Source organism: Macaca mulatta, chromosome 11 (assembly GCF_049350105.2).
Source record: "Macaca mulatta isolate MMU2019108-1 chromosome 11, T2T-MMU8v2.0, whole genome shotgun sequence".
In the NCBI taxonomy this organism is placed as follows: Eukaryota; Metazoa; Chordata; class Mammalia; order Primates; family Cercopithecidae; genus Macaca; species Macaca mulatta.
The window spans coordinates 117,701,088-117,715,973 of NC_133416.1; the positions used below are offsets into that span (position 1 = coordinate 117,701,088).

The 14,886-nt window shown below is 43.3% G+C and overlaps 1 protein-coding gene across 7 annotated transcripts in view; it reads left to right on the top strand.

Moving 5' to 3' along the window:
• Nucleotides 1-14,629, top strand: part of RAD9B (RAD9 checkpoint clamp component B) — a 36,880-nt gene extending 22,251 nt beyond the window's left edge. For 3 of the 7 annotated variants that reach the window (XM_028829863.2, XM_077955074.1, XM_077955075.1), the window contains one exon: nt 14,118-14,629. In XM_028829863.2, coding sequence (XP_028685696.1) covers nt 14,118-14,225 — 108 coding nt within the window. In that variant the 3' untranslated portion in view covers nt 14,226-14,629. Of the gene's footprint in view, nt 1-12,762; nt 13,675-13,777 lie in introns of all 7 variants that reach the window. The other 4 variants (XR_013401392.1, XR_013401394.1, XR_013401393.1 and 1 more) reach the window with 4 other exon arrangements.
• Nucleotides 14,630-14,886: the final 257 nt, after the last annotated feature.

Genomic DNA, 14,886 nt, shown 5'->3' on the forward strand with positions numbered 1-14,886 from the left:
ATGTTACTAAGTTGGCCATAAAGTGAAAACTAAAATCTGTGTTCTCATTGTACAAAATCACTGTCCCCTTGTATTTTTCTTTTTTTTTTTTTTTTTGAGACGGAGTCTCGCTGTGTCTTCCAGGCTGGAGTGCAGTGGCGTGATCTCGGCTCACTGCAAGCTCCGCCTCCCGGGTTCACGCCATTCTCCCGCCTCAGCCTCCCAAGTAGCTGAGACTACAGGCACCCGCCACCACGCCCGGCTAGTTTTTTTTTTTTGTATTTTTAGTAGAGACGGGGTTTCACCATGTTAGCCAGGATAGTCTCGATCTCCTGACCTCGTAATCCACCCGCCTCGGCCTCCCAAAGTGCTGGGATTACAGGCTTGAGCCACCGCGCCCGGCCTCCCCTCGTATTTTTCTAGTCACACATATTGTGCTTACTTTTTCACAGGCAACAACAGAAATCATTTTCCTGCTGCTTCAGGTCCCTGAAATTCACTAAGATTGCCAGTTTCTTTGCTAGAGAAAATGATATTTAGAACTTTAAGCTCCATGAGCACCATTACAGCACTCTTTACTCCAAATTTCCTATTGTGTCACCAAATTCTTGAAAGAAGGCTCTATTTTTAAAGGGAATTATTTGCCTTAATGTGGCAAACTCCTGCAAAGCTGAAATTACATTATGGGTAAATGATGTAGACCCTTGTCATGTTCTGCCTGAACTTCCATGGGCTTCCTGCCGTCCTCTGTGCCTCTGTTCTCCTTCACCCTGCTTCTCTTCGACAGTGTACTCATAGATTTTTGTCCAAACCTGAGGTCTACATTGAGTCCCAGGGATTCAGAGCCCTGGCTGTAGAGTTCCCATTCCAAGGTTCAAACCTCTCTCTTACCACGTATTAACTGTAACTTGGACAAGTTATTTATTTTGCCCTCAGTTTCCTTAGTAAAATGGGGATAATAATAATATGTCCACTAAATGGAATTGTAAAAATTGAGCTAAAGGTGTAACAGGCACATGGTCAGTGCTTGATAAAATTTAGTTATTGGCTGGGCACAGTGTCTCACACCTGTAATACCAGCACTTTGGGAGGCAGAGACGGGCGGATCACGAGGGCAGGAGTTCAAGACCAGCCTGGCCAAGATGGTAAAACCCCATCTCTACTAAAAATACAAAAATAATCTGGGCATGGTGGTGGTCGCCTGTAATCCCAGCTACTTGGGAGGCTGAGGCAGGAGAATCACTTGAACCCGGGAGGTGGAGGTTGCAGTGAGCTGAGATCGCACCATTGTACTCTAGCCTGGGCGACAAAGCAAGACTTTGTGTAAAAAAAAAAAAAAAAAAAAATTATTGTTACTTATCACTCTCTTGCTTTTAAAACTCTTAGGTTGGCCAGGCGTGGTGGCTGATGTCTGTAATCCCAGCATTTTGGGAGGCCAAGGTAGGCAGATCATAAGGTCAAGAGATCAAGACCATCCTGGCCAACATGGTGAAACCCTGTCTCTACTGAGAATACAAAAATTAGCCAGATATGGTTGGCCAGGCTGGTCTCAAACTTCTGACCTTAAATGATCTGCCTGCCTCGGACTTCCAGAGTGCTGGGATTACAGGCATGAGTCACTGCGCCTGGCCTCAACATTTAATATTCAGTATAACAGTACAGTGATCATTTCATTGAACAAAAATCAGAAAATACAAGTAAGAGATAATCACTTCAAATATTTTGATTATTACTCTTCCTTTAAGACACTCTTCTTTTTTTTTTTTTTTTTTTAAGACGGAGTTTCGCTCTTTTGCCCAGGCTGGATTGCAATGATGCAATCTTGGGTTCACTGCAACCTCCACCTCCCAGGTTCAAGCAATTCTCCTGCCTCAGCCTCCTGAGTAGCTGGGAATACAGGTACTTGCCACCACGCCCGGCTAATTTTTTTGTATTTTTTTAGTAGAGACGGGGTTTCACCGTGTTAACTTGGTCTCCCTACCTTGGGTGATCTGCCCGCCTTGACCTCCCAAAGTGCTGGGATTACAGGCATGAGCCACTGTGTCCGGCCAATTTTTGTTTTTTTAGTAGAGACAGGGTTTCACCATGTTGGCCAGGCTGGTCTCAAACTCCTGACCTCAAGTGATCCGCCTTCCTTGGCTTCCCAAAGTGCTGGGCTTACAGGTGTGAGCCACCATGCCCAGTCTGCTTTATCCTTCTTTACCTTGATATTTTAGTAGAATGTCCTAACTTTGGTTTTTTTGTGTGTTTCCTCATGATTAAATTTTAACTATGTATTTTTGGTAAGAATTCAACAGAGTAATAATGTTGGGTTCTCTTTGTACATCATATCTGGAGGAACAGGTTGTTTTTTCTCCGTATTGGTGGTGGTAATTTCTATCATATGGTCAAGGTGGTGTCTGCCAGCTCTCTACTATAAAGTTACTGTTTTTCTGTTAGTAACTAGTAAGTATTTTGTGGAGAGAAACTTTGATACTATGTAAATATCCTGGTTTTCATCATACTTTTTTTTTTTTTGAGAGGAGTCTCACTCTGTTTCCCAGGCTGGAGTGCAGTGGCATGATCTCGGCTCACTGCAACCTCTGCCACCCAGGTTCAAGTGATTCTCCTGCCTCAGCCTCTTGAGTAGCTGGAATTACAGGCACCTGCCACCACGCCTGGCTAACTTTTGTAGTTTTCAGTAGAGATGGGGTTTCACCATCTTGGCCAGGCTGGTTTTGAACTCCTGGCCTTGTGATCCACCTGCCTTGGCCTCCCAAAGTGCTGGGATTACAGGTGTCAGCCACTGCACCCGGCCTGTTTTTTGTTTTTTAAGTATCTATTGATGCTTGTTTGTCAGAAAGTTATTACTGTGATGTTTACAAAACAGTGATTTTTCTATTTTTTTGTGTATTTATTAGATGGAAACCCACTTTAAGAAAGAACTTTGTGGGCCAGGCGCAGTGGCTGATGCCTATAATCCTAGCACTTTAAGAGGCCAAGGCGGGCAGATTACCTGAGGTCAGGAGTTTGAGACCAATCTGACCAACATGGAGAAGCCCCGTCTCTACTAAAAATACAAAATTAGCTGGGCATGGTGGCACATGCCTGTAATCCCAGCTACTAGGGAGGCTGAGGCAGGAGCATCACTTGAACCTGGGAGGCGGAGGTTGCGGTGAGCCGAGATTGGTCCATTGCACTCCAGCCTGGGCAACAAGAGTGAAACTCTGTCTCAGAAAAAAAAAAAAAAAGAACTTTGTCTTCTCCCCTGTGTGTTACTCAGTGATTTATATCACTGTGTACTCTTGGACCTTCATTTTATTCTATGGGTTGTAATCTCATTTTGTTGCTCAAAGTGCACTGTATTTGGCCACTGAGAGCCTCTTCAAGTTGGGCCTGTGTCCCTTTGACATGTCTCCAACATTTATGAGCACTTCCTTACTCTTTTGGAACCTTCAGGTATTCCTGGCTTATTATGTCCTTCCCCTGCCCCAGCTCTGGAATCAGCTGTTTCTCCCAGGAACCCTGGTTCCTTTTGTTGGAGGTGGTATATAGAGACCAATTTCTGGGTGCTAAGTGTGCTCTTTTGTATGAGGGTTTCATTGCTTCTGGGCCCTCTCAGGTGGCAGAGCTAGGAATTATATGTATGCATTAACATGTATACATATATTGAGCTGTTATTATATCTATTTATATACATTCATTAAAACCTGTGAATTCATATTGATTCCTCCGATTCCATTCCAGCACCATAGGGTTCATGCTATTCTCCCCCTTATTTGAAACTCTTTGACAATGAGAAACTTACCTCTTATCCACTAGATATTAACTTAGTGTAAATCCCAGAATGCATAATTTCAGAAGTTCTAACTCATACTCCTGTGAAAAATCTACAACTAAAAGTACAGTTTTTGTGAACATTCTTGTCTTTAAAGTATTCAAAATATGTTTTTCAAAGTTACTTAGTTCTTTTCTTCCCCCACTCAGATTTCAGTATGGTGATGTTAATCATTTGTAATATAGTTAGCTTCATTTGTTTGTTTGTCTTCCATTTTGGTTCTCCCCAAATCCTTGTTGATTGTATTTATTTGCTGCTTTGAGTGCTGAACCATTAACATGGTCCTAAAAGTCAGAACTATACAAAGCAGTGTTACTTCCTCTCTCTTTTCTACTCTGTGCTACAGCCCCTTGTAGAGAATAAATCTCATTAGTTTCTTTTCTTTTCTTTTTTTTTTTTTTTTTTAAGATGGAGTCTTGCTGTTTTGCCCAGGCTGGAGTGCAGTGGTGTGATCTGGGCTCACCGCAACATCTGCCTCCCAGGTTCAAACAATTCTCATGCCTCAGCCTCCCGAGTAGCTAGGATTACAATTGTGCACCACCACGCCCAGCTAATTTTTGTAGACACATGGTTTCATCATTTTGGCCAGGCTGATCTCGAACTCTTGACCTCAGGTGATCCATCTGCCTCAGCCTCCCAAAGTGCTAGCTAGGATTATAGGCGTGAGCCACCATGCCCGCCCTAGTTTCTCATTTATCATTTCTATGTTTCTTTTACACAAATGTATGTACACAGATACATACACATTCTTCTTTTTTTTTACACTATAAATTCAGTTTTCCACTTTGCTTTTTGTACCTGAGAGCGTATACTAGAAATCACTCCATCCTGGGTTTTTTTTTCCCCTAACAGCTGCATTGTGTTTCACATGTGAATATACCATAGTTAATTCAACCATTCTCCCATATCTGGGCATTTAGATTCCTTCACCAATATTTTATTTACATTTACAAACAAAGCCGCAATGAATAACCTTTTACACATACATTTTTATATCGTCAGAAGTGTCTTTTCAAGGTAAATTCCTAAAAGTGGGACCACTGGTTCACAAGGTGAGTGCAGATGTAGTTCTGTGAGGTTCTGCCAGATTCCAGTTATGCCAGTTTGCCTTGCCTGCAGTAGTGGAGTGCCCATTTCCCCACAGCCTGGCAAGCAGCATGTGTTGTCCAACTTTATTTATTTATTTATTTTTTTGCCAAGCTGATAGTTGAGAAATGGTTATCTCAGTATGGTTTTAATTTGCATTTCTCTAATTGTGAGTAAGGTTGAACATCTTTTCATGTGTTTAAAGACCATTTTATAATTTTGTGAATTGTTTATTCATATCTCTTCCCATTTTTCTGTTGAGTTTTTATAAGCATTCTTTATATAGATAGGAATACTAGTCCTGTATCTGTGATAAATGGTGCATTTATTTTTTCCCTCTTTATCAGTTGTAAGGTTTTTTTTGCCATGCAAAAATTTTTCATTTTTTTCCTTCAAATTTTACTTTTTATGTAGTCCAATTTATACTGTTTAAAGATTGTCAATGGAGTTTTGAGTCAGTAATTAGAAAGCAAGTTTTTCCCTACATGGAGTTAAAAGAGGAATTTACCCATGTTTTCTTCTAGAACTTACGGGATTTCATTTTTTCATATTTACATCCTGAGCCATTTGGAGTTTTTCTTATGCATGGCATAAAATACAGATCTAATTCTATCTTTTTCAAAATGACTTCCCAGCTATCCCAGAACCACTTATTATGAAGTCTGCCTTTGCCCTAGTGATTTGAAGGTCCTGTTTATCATATATTAAATTTCTTTTTCTATTTTGAGTCACTTGTGGACTTTATTTTCTGTTCTTCTGATCCATTTGTCTCTTCATGTGTCTGGACCACACTTTACATAGACTTCAGAGTATGTTTTAGTGTCTGGTATGGTTTGTCTTTGTGGCAGTGTTCTCTTGGCTGTTCTTGAAGGTTTGTTTGTTTGTTTGTTTGTTTGTTTAGAGACAGAGTCTCACTCTGTTGCCTAGGCTGGAGTGCAGTAGTGCAATCTTGGCTCACTGCAACCTCCGCCTCCCGGGTTCAAGTGATTCTCCTGCCTCAGACTCCTGGGTAGCAGGGATTACAGGCGCGTGCCACCACACCCAGTTAATTTTTGTATTTTCAGTAGAGACACAGTTTCACCATGTTGGCCAGGCTGGTCTTGAACTCCTGGCCTCAGGTGATCTGCCTGCCTCGGCCTCCCAAAGTTCTGGGGTTACAGGCGTGAGCCACCGCACCCAGCCAGGTTTATTTTAAATTTGAACTTTAATATCAACTTATCTTTTCTATAAAAAATTTATTCAAATTTTCAGGCCGGGTACTGTGGCTCACGCCTGTAATCCCAGCACTTTGGGAGGCCGAGGCGGGCGGATCACTTGAGTTTGAGACCAGCCTGGCCAACATGGTGAAACCCTGTCTCTACTGAAAATACAAAAATTAGCCAGGCATGGTGGTGTGCGCCTGTAATCCCAGCTACCCAGAAGTCGGAGACAGGAGAATCACTTGAATTCCGGAGGCAGAGGTTGCAGTGAGCCAAGATCATGCCACTGAATTCTGGCCTGGGTGACAGATCAAGACTCTGTCTCAAAACAAACAAAATTATTCACATTTTCTTAAATTTGTTAACTTGGGGAAAACTGACATTTTCATTCTTTCCAGAAATAGGCAATGTGTTTCCATTTGTTTAAGTCTACGTTTGTCTTTCAGGAGTGTTTTAACGTTCCCCTTGTATAGGTTTTGTATATTTACTTTTTTATCTTATTTATTTTTTGAGACAGGGTCTTGCTCTGTCATCCAGGCTGGAGTGCAGTGGTGTGATCTCATCCCACTGCAGCCTCCACTTTCCAAGCTCAAGTGATCCACTTTATCTTCCCAAGGAGCTGGGACTACAGGCACACACCACCACACCCAGCTAAAATTTTTTTTTTTTTTTTTTTTTTTTCAGAGACAGGATTTTGCCATGTTTTCCAGGCTAGTCTCCGAAAGTGCTGGAATTACAAGTGTGAGCCACTGTGCCTGGCCTGTGTATTTATTACTAAGTTTATTCCTAAATAATCTCTGTTGCTACTATACATGGAGTTTTCTCTACCATTATTTTATCTGCCTATTATGTATGTGAAGACTATTTTTGTGTGTGTTAATTTTATACCCTGCTACCTTGCTGAATTATGTTATTGTTTCCATTAATCATTGATTGTCTCAGGTTTTCTAGGTATACTATCATTTTATATAGAAATTGTTTTATTCTTTAATGCCTCCAATTTATCTCTTCAGCTGCATTAAGTACGATGCTGCGTAGCAGTGGAATGAGGGAGCTCCTTTTTTAGTTCCTGATCCTAGTGGAAAGGTGTGGCACACACTTTTGTGTTTTACATTTGCTCCTGCTGTTGTTCCTACACCCTGGGGTGATCATATTTCTTTCTTCTCTACCTTTCAAACTTTTAATTTTATTTTTTACCCACACTACACAGATGTAGCCCTTTCAAACTTTTATCCACCCTTCAAGGTCTGGCTCAAATGACACTTCTCCTTTTGAAGCCTTCTAATTCTAGTCAGAACATTTTGTTCATCCTATTCCTTCGTTATTTTTTAATTTTTTATTTTTTTTTAAATGGAGTTTCACTCTGTCGCCCAGGCTGGAGTGCGGTGGTGCTGTCTTGGCTCACTGCAACCTCTGCCTCCCAGGTTCAAGCAATTCTCTTGCCTCAGCCTCCTGTAGCTGGGATTGCGGGCGCCTGCCACCACACCCAGCTAATTTTTGTATTTTTAATAGAGACAGGGTTTTACCACGTTGGCCAGGCTGCCCTTGAACTCCTTACCTCAGGTGATCCGCTCTCCTCAGCCTCCCAGCGTGTTGGGATTACAGGCGTGAGCCACCGCCTGGCCCTATTCATTCGTTATTATGCCACACGATAATTCTTTATGTGTACTTTTACACCACTAGGCAGAGTAGGAGCTGCCCAAGAGCAGGCCTGAATCTTACCTCTGTGTTCCTAGTGCAGAGCCAGGAATTGGCACAGCTTCTGCTCTGCCTTGGGATATCTTCGGGTGATATCACAGAATTCCAAAATGAAATCAATTTTAATTGAGTTTATTTTAAAAAAGAAGTATATGCGAGGTGTGCTACTTTAGGAAAAAGAATTTTCAAAATTAAATTATGATAGATATCGCCATATTCTAAACAATGACCAGTGGCTTTTTCTGCTGTGGATTTTTTTTTTTCTTTTCTATTTGAGTCAGAATCTTACTCTGTCACCCAGGCTGGAGTGCAGTGGCATAATCTTGGCTCACTGCAACCTCTACCTCCTGAGTTCAAGCGATTCTCCTGCATCAGCCTCCCAAGTAGCTAGGATTACAGGCATATGCCACCACTCCCAGCTAATTTTTTTATTTTTTGGTAGAGGTGGAGTTTTACTGTTGCCCAGGCTTGTCTCAGACTCCTGACCTCAAGTGATCTGCCCACCTTGGCCTCCCAAAGTGCTGGGATTATAGGCATGAGCCACCGCACCTGGCCATGCCCAACTAATTTTTGTATTTTTTGATAGAGCCAGGGTTTCACTGTGTTGGCCAGGCTGGTCCCGGACTCCTGACCTCAGGTGATCCACCTGTCTTGGCGTCCCAAAGTCTGGGATTATAGGCATGAGCCACCGTGCCTGACCCTCATGGCTCATGCCTGTAATTCTAGCACTTTGGGAGGCCAAGGCGGGAGGATTGCTTAAAGCCAGGAGTTTGAGACCAACCTGGGCCACATAGCAAGACCCTGTCTTTATGAGGGGAAAAAAAAACAAAACTGTGCATAGTGTTGCATGCCTGTAGTTACAGCTACTCCAGAGGCTGAGGTGGGAGGATTGCCCAGGAGTTTGAGGCTGTGGATTTTTCATTAAGTTTAAACCAGAAGTTATACACGGCTCTTGGGGGCATCAAAATAGGGACAATATGTATATTAGTAAAAAAAAAAAAAAAAAGATTTTATAACTCTCTTCTTACCCAACTCATATTGGATTTGAGGTTAATTTCTGGTTGCATGGGTGTTCTCAAGGTTCCTCCATTAGATTACTAGACATGGAGAAGGGCCCCATTATCCAGCCATATGAGACTCACAGGCTGAAGGTGGGGACAAGGGAGGGTAGCAAATAGTGTTTAAGCCAGTAGCAAATTCAGGGCAGCTCTCAAAGATGAAAGAAAACCTCAGCTTTCGAGTCTCATACAGCACCACAAACATTATCAAGAGCTCTTTGCATGTGATGATGTACATGGGCAGACACAGGTGCTATATTTAGGTATTTTCTAGCCTTAGGATCTTGACCTTGGTGAAGACTAGACTCTTTAGAGGCAATTGAAACCATGCCTCCAATTGGCCGGACACGGTGGCTCATGCCTGTAATCCCAGCACTTTGGGAGGCCAAGGCAGGCGGATCACAAGGTCAGGAGATCGAGACTATCCTGGCTAACACGGTGAAACCCCATCTCTACTAAAAATACAAAAAATTAGCTGGGTGTGGTGGTGGGCACCTGTAGTCCCAGCTACTCGAGAGGCTGAGGCAGGAGAATGGCATGAATCCGGGAGGCGGAGCTTGCAGTGAGCTGAGATCGCGCCACTGCACTCCAGCCTGGGTGACAGAGCGAGACCACGTCTCAAAAAAAAAAAAAAAAAAAAAAAAAGAAAAACCATGCCTCCCATTATGGCCAGATCAGTATGCTAGTTTCCCAATGACCCTCTAACAAATTGCCACAAATTTAGTGGCTTGAAACAACATGAATTGAGTATCTTACAGTTCTGAAGGTCAGAAGTCCTAATTGGGTCTCACTGGGCTAAAATCAAGGGGTCATCAGAGCTGTGTTCCCTTCAGGAGACTCTGGGGGAGAATCTGCTTTCTTGCCCTTTCCAGCTTCTAGAGGCCACTTCCATTCTTTGCTTTGTAGTTCCTTTCCAGCTTCAAAATCAGCAACGGCTGGTTTTTTCCACACAGCCGCACTCTGACCTTAACTCTTCTGTCTCCCTCTTCCATTTCTGAGGATCTCTGTGATTACACTGGGCCCACTTGGCTATTCCACATCAGCAATTAGAAACCTTAATTCCAATTGCTACCTTAATTCCTCTTTGCAGTGTGACATAACATCTTCAGAGGTTCATGGGCTTAGTATATGGACCTCTTTAGGAACCATTATCTTGCCTACCACAACTTATATCACAGCTGTCTGGGGAGCAGGTTCAACAGCTGCAAGGCAAGCCTTGCAGAGGGCATCTTCACCTTCTGAGACGTGAGGATGACCCAAGAACAGGGCTCATTCATTTGTTCTCTTGTGGTACCGTGCAGCTCCAAATATTTCTTGAGAGCTGTGTCCTAGACAGCCATGCTAGGGATACTACAGTGAACAAAATAAACAAGCTTCCTCAACTTATTTAGAGACTAGAATGGGTATCAGGTATCGGGACTAGGGTATAGGTATAACATAGTCACATGACTGTATAATTTTTAAAAAGCTGTGTTTAGTTCAATAAAGGAGAAGTTCAGGGTGCTTGGAGAAGACTTAATGGTATGTACTGCCTTAATCCAGGTCAGAACGTCTTCCCCTTGAAACTGGTGTTTGAGCGGAGCTGGAAAGGATGAGGGCATGGGGGTGGGGGTAGAGCTCAAGGAGGGCGGCCTGTGCAAAGGCCCTGGCAGGGGAAGGAGCCTGGGGACTTGAAGGAGCTGAGGGATGGCCACTGTGGTTGGAGATCAGAGCCAGAGGGAGACGGTGGCACAAGGGGAGGCTAGAGTGCTTGGTAAGAGCCCAGATCATGTTGGAGAGTCCTGGAAGCTGTGCAAACGGCCAGAGTACCTGGGTATTTAAAATATTTGAATGGCTTTATCTGGGAGGGCTGACAGAGCTGAATGTTGACCAAATGACTTTAGCCGCTAGTGTTATATGAAAAACGGGCTTCAGTGAGGCAATAGTCACCCAATTGTAGCATCTGAGAGACAGTGATTACTTAGATGAGAAGTGGAGAGAGGTGGCTGAAATAGTTCATTTAGGAGCCAAAACTAGCAGGACTTGGTGATGGATTGGTTATGGGGGTTAAGGAAAAAGGTCTTAGGTTTGGAGAAGTAGATTCAGGGCTTAGTAGGACCATGAATTCAGTTTTGGATATGTTAAGGGAATGCTACTTGCATGTAAGCGAGTAAAGACCCACAGTGCCGCCCACCATCTTCCTCCCTGCAAGAGAGCTCTACCCCAGACTCATAAGGCCTCAAATGGCCACAGCGCTGAAGTTAAGAAACCCAAGTTCAGTGGCTGCTTAGAAGAGGGCAAGCCAGCTGAGCTAAGAGCAGCCAGGAGAGTACAGCATGAGAAAGATGTGTCAGAGTGAATATCAAGTGGGGAGGACTGAAAATGGGTCCTGACTTTAAGGATGTGGTAAATTCTAGGGGGGTTTCTGTGATATGGGGGTCAGTGAGGGAGAAGTTTTTTTTTTTTTTTTTTAAGACAGTCTTGCTCTGTTGCCCAGGCTGGAGTGCAGGGGCGCGATCTCGGCTCACTACAACCTCTACCTCCCGGGTTCAAGTGATTCTTATGCCTCAGCCTCCTAAGTAGCTGGGATTACAGGCATACATCACCACCCAGCTAATTTTTTTGTATTTTAGTAGACAGGGTTTCCCAGGCTGGTCTCAAACTCCTGAGCTCAGGTGATCCACCCGCCTTGGCCTCCCAAAGTGCTGGGATTACAGGTGTGAGCTACTGTGCCTGACCTAGAGAAGCTTTTTTTAAAGTATAGTTAAAGAGTAGGAGAATGAGAAGATGGAGACAGTGGGTGTGGACAGGTCTACAAGTAGAGATAAAGCTATAACTGAAGGAAATGGGATAAGGTTAGGCTATTTGTTTGTTTGTTTATTTATTTATTTAGAGACAGAGTTTCACTCTTGTTGCCCAGGCTGGCAGTGACTCAATCTCAGCTCACTGCAACCTCCGCCTCCCAGGTTCAAGTGATTCTCCTGCCCCAGCCTCCCTAGTAGCTGGGATTACAGGCACCCGCCACCACGCCCAGCTAATTTTTTGTATTTTTAGTAGAGACAGGGTTTCACTATGTTGACCAGGCTGGTCTCGAACTCCTGAGGTCTCGAGCTCAGGCGATCCACCTGCCTCAGCCTCCTAAAAGTGCTGGGATTACAGGCATGAGTCACTGTGCCTGGCTATTTCTGTATTTTAAAGATAAGAAGACTGGGCCCAGTGGCTCATGCCTGTAATTCTAGCACTTTGGGAGGCCAAGGCGGGAGGATTGCTTAAAGCCAGGAGTTTGAGACCAACCTGGGCCACATAGCAAGACCCTGTCTTTATGAGGGGAAAAAAAAACAAAACTGTGCATAGTGTTGCATGCCTGTAGTTACAGCTACTCCAGAGGCTGAGGTGGGAGGATTGCCCAGGAGTTTGAGGCTGTGGTGAGCTGTGATCACACAGCTGCACTGCAACCTGGGCAATAGGGCAAGACCTGATCACAAATAAAAAAGTAAAGATGAGAGGCATTTGAGCATTTGAAAATGCTAATATTCTGAGGGGGCTGGGATGCGGAGATAGGGTATGACTGGCTTTAACCTGGAAGGGTGGCTTCTGCTGTAGCAGGAGAGGAAGGAAAGATGGATGAATTCATCCAGTGGCCTACAGAGGCTTCCTTGACCTCTGCCTTTCACAGTCCTGGTGGAAGCTTTGATGGCTCCGGAGGGGAGTCAGCAGCAGACCATTGATCCCAAACTGAAGATTGTCGTGTGCCTTTGAAGTCAGGGAAAGGTATAGTTTTAGGACTTGTTGGACCAATAATGAAGGTTCTGGGTGTTCTGTGAACCATCACCAGCAAAGAGGGATATAATACTGGTCAGATTTCTGAAGAGGACTGTCACCTGGAGCATTTAATGAGCAAACTTTCTCTTTGGAATCAACAGTGCAGTTCCTTTTTTCCCTCCAGTTTTCTTGCATGTTCTTTGGAGCAGTTTCTTCTGACCAGCAAGAACACTTCAACCACCCTTTCGACAGTCTGGCAAGAGCAAGTGACAGTGAAGAGGACATGAATAATGGCAGTTTCTCTATATTCTAATGCTTAATGATGTCTGAGCTGGCCCACAGCCCAGTGACTGGCTCATTTGCCCCTCAAGCACGAGTTTGCATGTTTAGTGTCTAAAAGAGGTTGTCCAGGACTTCCTTGGAATGGAGGATGGGCTTTTAAACCACATCACCTTGTACAACAACCATATCTAGAAATAGCTGTTTGTCAAGTGTATGTAACTTGCTTTAAATCCATTATGCTACTTGGGAGGCAGAAGAGTTTTCTGTGAAGGAAAAATGCCCATTAGAGTTATTCAATTCAATGCATGTTCACCCTAGAGCTTTTAACATCTTTGCTAGTTTTATAAAGGTATTTAAACTTTATTCAACAGCCATTTGGAGTGCATCAAGATGGCTTGAAATGGAATTTTGTGATTTGTAGTCAGGTATCTTTTGTATTTGATTGCAAACATTTGGATTTTAGTTTTCTCATGTAATACCATGGCCTTTTTTGTCCATTGTTTTTTATATTTTAAGTAGAATAAACCCTGGAAAAAAGATCAAGAATAAAAATATATAGTCACTTTCACTTGGTTTTTTTAGACGGAGTCTCACTTTGTCACTCAGGCTTAAGTGCAGTGGTGCCATCTCTACTCACTGCAATATCTGCCTCCCAGGTCCAAGTGATTCTCCTGCCTCAGCCTCCAGTGTTGGCTGGGATTGCAGGTGCGTGCCACTATGGCGGGCTAATTTTTTGTATTTTGTAGAGACAGGGTTTCACCTTGTTGGTCAGGCTGGTCTTGAACTCCTGATCTCAAGTGATCTGCCCACCTCGGCCTCCCAAAGTGCTGGGATTACAGGCTTGAGCCACTGCGCCCAGCCTGGAGTGTTTTTACGTATTATAAAATTTTATTTCTGGCTGGGTGCGGTGGCTCAAGCCTGTAATCCCAGCACTTTGGGAGGCCGAGACGGGCGGATCACGAGGTCAGGAGATCGAGACCATCCTGGCTAAAGCGGTGAAACCCCGTCTCTACTAAAAAAATACAAAGAAACTAGCTGGGCGAGGTGGCGGGCGCCTGTAGTCCCACCTACTTGGGAGGCTGAGGCAGGAGAATGGCCTAAACCCGGGAGGCGGAGCTTGCAATGAGCTGAGATCCGGCCACTGCATTCCAGCCTGGGCAACAGAGCAAGACTCTGTCTCCAAAAAAAAAAAAAAAAAAATTTTATTTCTTAACCTCAAATTGTTCTGATTTTCAGATGTGATTTTTTATTTTGCAGTGTGATGCAGAAAAAAATTTAATGGAAGTGATGCCAAATATTTCTGTATTATCTGACATAGAACAGTATCCTCCACTGCCAAGACAGCCTGAGTTTGGAGTGGAATAAGGTGGAAGACAAATGTCTCTGTTCTTTGGCCCTTTAAGAGTTAGCTTTTTACCTGTACAAAAGGACTAAAAAATCTGGCACAAAACATAGTTATGTAATGTCTTATGATGTGTGCCTCTCCCTCCCCCAAACCTGTTTACAGTCAATTATAACCTGACAAACGAGACTTTTGTAACATCTTATTGTTAAGTCTTTCTGAAACCTTCAAACCTAAGGAAATGTTAACTGGCAAGCAATTGTAGTTTAGACTTTGTGAGAAATTCATAAAGGTGGCGGAGTAGATTAGCATGCTTTAGAACTGTGAATAGAGTTCTAACTGAAACCAGAATGAATTTGGCTCTTGTAGCTTAGTAATGAGTCATAGCTACCCACAATAACCTAATAAAAACTCAAGTTCATCCCAAGATGTTCCTTAGTGAATGAAAATGGGCCTTAACCAAGCTTTTTGTGGTAATTGGCAATGCCCACATAATTTCAACTAAGTCCTTTCACATGGTAGGCTGAAGATTTATGTATCTTATGCTTACACTGATGATTAATACTGAATTTCTGATATTTCTAACAAATGCAGATTTGTTAGACACAGGGAGCTTTTATACACAAGAGTAACTCTGTAGGTCTCTGCTGAGGATAACATTTCTGGTTCATTCATTGAAATAGG